The sequence below is a fragment of the Oryctolagus cuniculus genome, chromosome 11 (assembly GCF_051225735.1).
Source record: "Oryctolagus cuniculus isolate XC-2025 breed Fujian yellow rabbit chromosome 11, ASM5122573v1, whole genome shotgun sequence".
NCBI classification, from domain to species: domain Eukaryota; kingdom Metazoa; phylum Chordata; class Mammalia; order Lagomorpha; family Leporidae; genus Oryctolagus; species Oryctolagus cuniculus.
Genome location: NC_142877.1, coordinates 38669507 through 38678515, shown reverse-complemented (window position 1 = coordinate 38678515; position 9009 = coordinate 38669507). Strand labels below are relative to the sequence as shown.

At 41.2% G+C, this 9009-nt stretch overlaps 1 protein-coding gene across 1 annotated transcript in view; it reads left to right on the top strand.

Moving 5' to 3' along the window:
* Positions 1–161: 161 nt before the first annotated feature.
* ESF1 (ESF1 nucleolar pre-rRNA processing protein) overlaps positions 162–9009 on the top strand; it is a 71521-nt gene continuing 62673 nt past the window's right edge. The window contains exons 1-3 of the mRNA XM_051846205.2: positions 162–379; positions 1827–2493; positions 7783–8198. Of these exons, the coding sequence (XP_051702165.2) occupies positions 1869–2493; positions 7783–8198 (1041 nt within the window). The 5' untranslated portion in view covers positions 162–379; positions 1827–1868. The remainder of the gene's footprint in view (positions 380–1826; positions 2494–7782; positions 8199–9009) is intronic.

Sequence of the window (9009 nt, the reverse complement as noted above, 5' to 3'; positions counted from 1 at the left end):
GAGGTTTTTCGTCGTGCGCACGCGCCGAAGCGACTTCCTCAACTACGGCGCTGACGAGAATTTAGCGGAAAGAAAAGCGGAAGTAATTTGGCCCAGTTCGCTTGCCGTTACGGCGGAGCGTCACCCGGAGGATTGTGGGTGTGGGTCACACGTGAGGCTTCGGGAGGCGTCTGAGGCGGTGAGTAGAAATGGTTTCGGGAAGAAGGGGTCCACAGTAGGTAGAACTTGTGTCCGATAGGGACTCCGGATTTGTGAGGATCTCGCTTTCTCTCCCTAGCCTTTCGGGCTTCACGCTTCAACTCTTGGTTCTCTTCAGGGCCGCTTCTCCAGGGACCCAGGCCATTATCTGCTCCCAACGTTTGGGAGTAAAGAAACTCAGGTATTTTCCACATTAGAGGATGACAGGGACGGCATGCGGCATAGGTGAAGTTGGGTCGCCTTCCCTCCTCTTCCAGTAGCTGACATTTATGGAACGCTTTCTTTCTAAACATTTACAATGCGTTATCTTAATTAGGTGGTGCCTATCTCATAAGGCTGCTCGAATAATTAAATGCTGTAATATGCATGATGTACATAAATGCATCATGAAACTGGTGTTTCCTACTTAGTGTTTAAGAGGTTTTCAAAGTTAAGAAAAGTAGTTTTATTGTAAAACTGTACTTTAAAAATAGCCTGTTTTTTGAAAAAACAATACTGCCCTATTTGATCAGTTCTCTTTTGCTGTTAATAATCAGTGACTTTGGGCGGTTTGCAAAATTCGAACCCATAAGCTCTAAGCTATTAGGAACTATTTACAAGGGAACAATACTAATGTATGCCAACGTACATGTATATTCCAGTAGACTGTGGGGGAAGCTGTTCCTCTGGGCCTTAATCACTTCTAATATGAAAAATTATAGAAAAGAATGGTGTTTATTTTTGTTTTTTGACAGGCAGAGTTAGACAGTGAGAGGGAGAGACAGAGAGAAAGGTCTTCCTTCCTTTGGTTCACCCCCCAAATGGCCGCAGTGGCCGCAATGGCCGGTGCTGCGCCCATCCGAAGCCGGGAGCCAGGTGCTTCTCCTGGTCTCCCATGGGGTGCAGGGTCCAAGCACTTGGGCCATCCCCCACTGCACTCCCGGGCCACAGCAGAGAGCTGGACTGGAAGAGGAGCAACTGGGACAGAATCCGGCGCCCTGACCAGGACTAGAACCCGGTGTACCGGCGCCGCAAGGCGGAGGATTAGCCTAGTGAGCAGCAGCGCTGGCCAATTATTAACTGGAGTGACACTTTAGTGGTTTTTTTTTTTTGGAAGGATGGTTTGATTTAAAGCAAGAATGGCATGACCTAAACTTATATATGTTTTTGTCTTTTTAATTAGGTGACTAGCTTTGTAGAGCTAAAAGCTATTGGGAAGAACAGGAGGAAAGGATTAACAGAAATAATGGGACTGGAATTTGAAAAAGCAACTGAAAAGTTGAGGCTTGACGATATTTTAATTACATTAGCTTTTAACTTGCACCACATGCAATTACACAACTAGAAGTATAGAAATTTTAAGTGAATGCAGTGGTTAATAAACATTTGTTCCCTCCATAAAGCTGTAGCATTTTACTTGGTTTGCCTTATATTTGTTTTCTCCAAATGACCTATAACGGAAAGAGGATATTTTTATGTTTTTTAGCTTTTCTGCATTGACTCAGAATCAGTTGGGGAGATAAAATTATGTTATGTTAATTTTATCTTATATATACATTTTACCTAGAATATATTGTGAATTAATGTGTTTTTCAAACATATTTAATTATATTATTAACCATTTCTGTGATGTTTGTTTTGTTTTTTAGTATTTGGTTTCTTCACACGTTGTTTAGTATTAACATTTAAAAATGTCATCCAAACAAGAAATAATGAGTGACCAGCGGTTTAGGAGAGTTGCAAAAGACCCAAGATTTTGGGAAATGCCAGAAAAGGATCGAAAAGTCAAAATTGACAAGAGATTTCGAGCCATGTTTCATGACAAAAAGTTCAAGTTGAATTATGCTGTGGATAAAAGAGGACGCCCCATCAACCACAGTACGACAGAGGACTTGAAACGTTTCTATGACCTTTCAGATTCTGATTCTGATCTCTCTGATGAAGATAGCAAAGCATTAAGCCAAGAGAAAGGAAAGAAGAAAAAGCCTCAGACTAAAAAAGAAATAGATTCCAAAACTCTTGTTGAGAAGAAAAAGAAAAAAACCAAGAAGATTAATCAAAAGGATTCTGTAACTGAAAATGATGTAAATAATTCTGAAGGAATTCAGAAAATGAAAAATTCACATAAATCTAAGATAGATTCAAAAATAAGTCCTAAGAATAGTGAAGAATCTGTAAGAAAGAGTACTAAAGAGAAAAAAAATACTATTCAACATAGTAGAGACTCTTATTCCAAAGGAAAACTGAGGACAGTAGACTCAGGTGCATCAGAAATTGTGACATCTCCCAAGATCAAGTGTACCAAGACAAGATCAGGTTGGTTGGAAAGAATGAATTCTTTGATGTTTCATTATTACACTGCTCTGTTTTTTAAAAGTAAACATATTAATAAGTATTTTCTTAGTATATTGGGAATGCTTAATTGGAAATAGAAAGCTATGAAAGAAAAAAATATCATGTAATGATTTAGTTTTGATTTGGTGCTAGCAGATAGACATGAGTCCTAAACAATGATTTTGATTTGTGATGGGCACTAGTGAAAGCTAAATTCTCTAACCAGATAAAGTATTAGATGGTATCATATACAATGAGATGTGTCTGAAGACGGTATGTAGAATTGGGTACCTGTTCGTTAATTCATTCAACTACATACTTAATAACTAACATATGACAGATAAACATGAATAAGGCATAGTCCCCCACTTCTAGGTTATTGCTAGTTTATATGATACTTTGGTACAAGTTAGAAAAAGCCATGCCTTCTGAACATAGAGCACTTCCACAACTGATGGTTTATTGAGAGGACAGCATTTTTGAGAAAAGGCTCAGATTATTTCTCCATAAGTCCTGCTCTGTGGTGCTTGGCTTGGTGAGTAGAAGTTGGCTTTGATTTTAGTCCTTCTTGCTGCTTTGTAAATGCCTTTGTGGACATAACAACCTGCTAAACTCTGCAGAGGCTCTGTTCTAAAGTAGCACTTCTGATAGAAATGTGTAATTTGGGATTTTCTACTAACCATATTAATAAATGAAAAGAAACAGGTAACAGTAATTTTAATAATATCTTTATTTAACCCAGTATATCAAAAGTTTAGTTCAATTCAAAAATAATATTTAAGAATTAATAATATATTTTGCACCCCATTTTCATACTGATCTCAAGTTGGACAAGCCCTGTTTCAAGGTCCCAGTTGCCACATGTGGGTATTGGCTACCTTCTTGGACACCATAGGTCTAAAGTGAAATAAATCAGAACCATAACACAATGCAGAATACTAAGAAGTGTCATGGTAGATGGTTAGCAGAGGGCTATAGAAATTTGGAGGAAGAAGTCATGCATGATGTGGTAATCAGAGAAAAATTCATAAGGGATACTTTGATTAGAGTTTGGAAAAAATGAAGTTTGACAGCTGAAGCATTCTACATGGAAAGAATTTGATTCATTTTTTAATCATTTATTTATTGAAAAGAAAAGGCAGAAAGACAGCTTCCATCTTCTGGTTCATTCCCCAAATGGCCACAACAGCAAAGGTCCATACCTGGCTGAAGGAAGATGCCAGGAGCTGCATCCAGGTCTCTCACGTGGCTGGCAGGAGCCCAAGTACTTGGGTCATCTTGTGCTGCCTTCCCAGGTACATTAGCAGGGAGCTAGAACGGAAGCGGATTAGTTGGGACTTGAGTCATCACTCTGATATGGTATGCCAGTGTCAAGCAGCAGCTTAACCCTTTGTACCACAACTGTAAGCAAAGATGTGCTTGGATATTTTCAGAAGAAGTCATTAGTCTTTTTGGATTAGATAATAAGGTTTTGAAGGGGTAAAAGGGTAGCGGAGCTGGAAATGGTTATTTGGAACTAGGTAAGAAACACTTGCCTCTAGTTTGTATTATATATTTACTAAATTAAAATTATTAAAAGTTTGTGACACCTCTGGTTGCCAAGAAACTTTAAATGTTGATGCTGCTGATTGTTGATGCTGTAACAGAAAATTGGTGGTAGTTCAGCTAGACAAAGGCTGGCTATGATTACAGGGGCCAAGATAGGTGGGCATCAGGAAAGCAGACTCATCTTAACAGGTAGAGATAACATAGGCTGTTTCAGACAATGAAGAGATTCTAACTAGTAGGAATCAAGAAATTGGAGTGGTAGAGGGCAGGAGTTAGGAATGGGGTAGATGGAGATCCCATTGCATTTGTAGTGGAAACGAGCAGTAAACCTTATGATGAATGAGAAGCAATAGGAGTCTAATTACTGAAACTAGACAGACTACAAACTAGATTGGACTGAGAGTGGCTGCAAAGCTGATTTGACACTGACTTTGTGTAGTAAGTTACTATATCATCTTCTTATGTATTTGATTTCATCTACCTTGAGGAATGAGGCTATATCAAAGATACAAAGTTTTATTTATTCAAAAGGCAGAGTTGCAAAGAGAGTCAAGAGACACAGAGAGAAAGGTGTTCAGTCTTCTGGTTTACTCTCCGGATGGCCACAATGGCCATAGCTGGGCCAGGCTAAACCAGGAGCCAAGAGCTTCATCTGGGTCTGCACTGTGGGTACAGGGGCCCAAGCACTTTGGCCGTCTTCCACTGGTTTTCCCAGGCATGCTGTTAGGGAGCTGTATTGGCAGTGGAACAACCAGGACTCAAACCACCACCCACATGGGATGCCAGCATTGCAGGCAGCAGCTTAACCAGCAGGTCCCTGAAACTCAATTTTTTTTAAAGATTTATTTACTTATTTGAATGAGTTACACAGAGAGAGGAGAGGCAGAGAGAGAGAGAGAGAGTCTTCCATCCGATGGTTCACTCCCCAAATGGCCTCAATGTCTGGATCTGCACAAATCCGAAGCCAAGAGCTAGAAGCCTCCTCCAGGTCTCCCACGTGGGTGCAGGGGCCCAAGGACTTGGGCCATCTTCCACTGCTTTCCCAGGCCACAGCAGAGAGCTGGATCAGAAATGGAGCAGCCATCTCAAACAGGCTCCCATATGGGATGCTGGCACTTCAGACCAGGGCATTAACCCACTGTGCCACAGCACCAGCCCTCCTGAATCTCAATTTTGTGAATCTTTTTACCCTTCCATGTTGCTTGCAGTAATTTATGTTGGTTCCACAATCTAGAGAAGGCACTGTATTTTTTTTTTTAAGATTTATCTATTTATTTGGGAGTCAAAGTTACACAGAAAGAGAAGGAGAGGCAGAGAGAGAGAGAGAGAGAGAGAGAGGTCTTCCTTCCGTTGGTTCACTCCCCAACTGGCCGCAACGGCCGGAGCTGCACCGATCTGAAGCCAGGAGCTTCCTCTGGGTCTCCCATGTGGGTGCAGGGGCTCAAGAACTTGGGCCATCTTCCACTGCTTTCCCATGCCATAGCAGAGAGCTGCGTTGGAAGTGGAGCAGCTGGGACTTGAACCAACTCCCATATGGGATGCAAGCACCGCAGGCTGTGGCTTTACCCACCACACCACAGTGCAGACCCCAAGGCACTGTATTTTGTTAGCAATTAAGTCATCCTACAAAACCATCTTTTGTTCATTATTCACTCATCTGTTTTCAGTGAGTAAACTATGATTTTTTAAAAATTTATTTATTTATTGAAAGGCAGAGATAGAGAGAGAGGTAGAGAGGTCTTTGATCTGCTGGTTCACTTCCAAAATGTCCACTATAGCTGAGGCTGGGCCAGGCCAAAGTCAGGAGCCCAGAACCCCATTTAGGTCTCTCACTTGGGTACGAGGACCTAAGGACTTGGACCATCCTCTGCTGTTTTCCCAGGCTCATTAGCAGGGAGCTGGATTGGAAGTGGAGCAGCCAGAACTCAGTCTGATGCCCATATTGGATGCCAGCATCGTAACCTGAGGCTTAACCTGTTATTTTTTTTAAAGATTTATTTATTTATTTGAAACGCAAGAGTTACACAGAGAGAGAGAAGTAAAGGCAGAGGGAGGGAGAGAGAGGTGTCTTCCCATCTGCTGGTTCACTCCTCAATTGGCTGGAACGGCCAGAGCTGTGCCCATCTGAAGCCAGGAGCCAGGAGCTTCTTTCAGGTTTCCCAGGTGGGTACAGGAGCCCAAGGATTTGGGCCATTTTCTGCTGCTTTCCCTAGCCATAGCAGAGAGCTGGATCAGAAGTGAAGCAGTCAGGACTCAAACCAGCACCCATATGGGATGCCAGTGCTGCAGGTGGCAGCTTTACCCGCTTTACCTGCAGGTGCCAGCCCCTATTTTATTTAAGTTAAAGCTTAAACAAAGTGTATGAGATAAGATATATCTACACACACAATAGAGAGAAGCATATGGTTACTTTAGAAATAGGACATGAGCCCATTCAAAGTTAGGAGAGCTGAAAATCCTATTTAAGTAAGGATAGTTTTTCACTTTTGGTATGTTGCTAACCATAGCATTTACGAAGTTCAAGATCTAGCAGAATAGTTATTATTTCTCTCTCTTTGTAGCTGATAACATCCATATCAAAGCTTCTGTTTTCAACTATATATAAATGAGTCATAAATGTTATCTCCATCCCAAACTTCTCTGTACTGTAGATTCCTAACACAAATGGCATTATTGATATTTTCTCTTGGACGACGCAAAAGCACTTTTAATTCAACATGTCCAAAGCAGAGTGTATAATCTTCCTCCACCAAACAAACTAGTTTTTTGTTTTAGCTCTACAAGTCAATATAAGACTCATATTTGACAATTCCAAGTCTCCTATTCTCCATATCAGATCTTCCATTACTGAGTACTAATGGTTTTACCTCCTAACTGGCTCTAAAATCCATTCAGTCACTACTTCTGCACATACATCAACATAGTGGTACCTTCATTTCTTACCTGGAGTGCTGTACTGCTCTTCTAGTTATACTATTTTTATACACTCTTAACTCCCTCCAGTCACTTTTCTACAGTGAAGCCACAGTGATCTCAATATGCAAATCTAATGTCCTTATCTTGAAAAATTTTACCCTTCTCCGTGGTTTTGGATGGCATGACTTCTGCCTGTTGACTTCCATTTGTTTGCTTGTCTCCTTGTTATCTACACTTTAAACATGAGTATTGGCTTTTCCCTGTTAATAGACCTTTATAGATGCTTTCCTTGATGTTTGGAACAAATTTCCTTCATGTTTTAGTCTAATTTTGACTTCTTAATTCTTCATCATACCTTAAATAGCAGCTCAATCATCACTCCGTTCTGAGAACCCCATTATAAATATGCTGACAGCATAATACCTCTTATCAGAATTTATTCTCGTTCTAATTTCATTTTATATATGTATGTTGATTTTATTTTATTGATATTTGCCCAATGTCCCCTTCATAGACCTGGAAATTTCAGTCAGGGAATTGGTTACCTTTCTTTTGCCAGTGATTGAGCGAGTGGCCCATAGCAGGCACTCCATAAATTTTTGAGTACGTGGATCTACTTGTATAACCTGGATATGTATTGAATTACATTAAATAACTTGGTTAAGCATAAATTCTACTGAATTTATAGTCTCCTTAACTCTGTTTCATAGGAGTTATATCTTTACCTGATTTGATATCAAAATAATTTGGACTCTTAAATTCATATATACATTTTCTTAATTTCTACTCCTTTTAATATTTATGCAGTGGTTCCACATATAATGGCAAGAGACAGTGATTGTTTTGAAAACTCAAGAAATGGCAAAATGTTTGAAGGAGATGACTTGGAGGAAGATTCAGAAAGTGCTAGTGAAATGAGAAGTGGTGAGGAATCTGAAGATGAACTCTCAGGTGTTGTTAGAACTTCAGCTGATGATGATGATGATGATACTTTAACTGATGATTATGATGATAGTGATGATGAAGAAGATGATGAGGAAGATGAAGAAGAGGACAGTGAAGAAGATAATGAAAGTGACAGTGGCCCTGATCTTGCACGAGGTAAAGGAAACATAGAAACTAGTTCTGAAGATGAAGATGATTTGCCAGATTTATTTCCAGAAGAACCTACTTTTGAGCATGCTTGGAGAGAATTAGATAAAGACGCTCCTCGGGCTGATGAGGTAACCTTTTGAATAAGATTCCTTCTGAATAATACAGTATAAGTTTTTATGGGTGGTAGGATTGATGGCATTAAATTAAGTGGGGGAGGGGGGCTGGCACCGCAGCTCAATAGGCTTATCCTCCACCCATGGCGCTGGCACACCGGGTTCTAGTCCCGGTCATGGTGCCGGATTCTGTCCCGGTTGCCCCTCTTCCAGGCCAGCTCTCTGCCGCATCGCGATCTGGCTGCGGCGGCCATTGGAGGGTGAACCAATGGCAAAAGGAAGACCTTTCTCTCTGTCTCTGTCTCTCTCACTGTCCACTCTGCCTGTCCAAAAAAATAAATAAATAAATAAATAAATAAAAATTAAAATTAAAAAAATAAATTAAGGGGGGGAACTTTGGTGGTAATAATATTCTTGATTCTAAAAAACAATTTTTTTTTTTTTTTTTTTTTGACAGGCAGAGTGGACAGTGAGAGAGAGACAGAGAGAAAGGTCTTCCTTTGCCGTTGGTTCACCCTCCAATGGCCGCCGCTGCAGCCGGCGCACCGCGCTGATCCGATGGCAGGAGCCAGGAGCCAGGTGCTTTTCCTGGTCTCCCATGGGGTGCAGGGCCCAAGCACCTGGGCCATCCTCCACTGCACTCCCTGGCCATAGCAGAGAGCTGGCCTGGAAGAGGGGCAACCGGGACAGAATCCGGCGCCCCGACCGGGACTAGAACCCGGTGTGCCGGCGCCGCAAGGTGGAGGATTAGCCTATTGAGCCACGGCGCCGGCTCCAATTTTTTTTTTTTTTTGACAGGCAGAGTGGACAGTGAGAGAGAGAGACA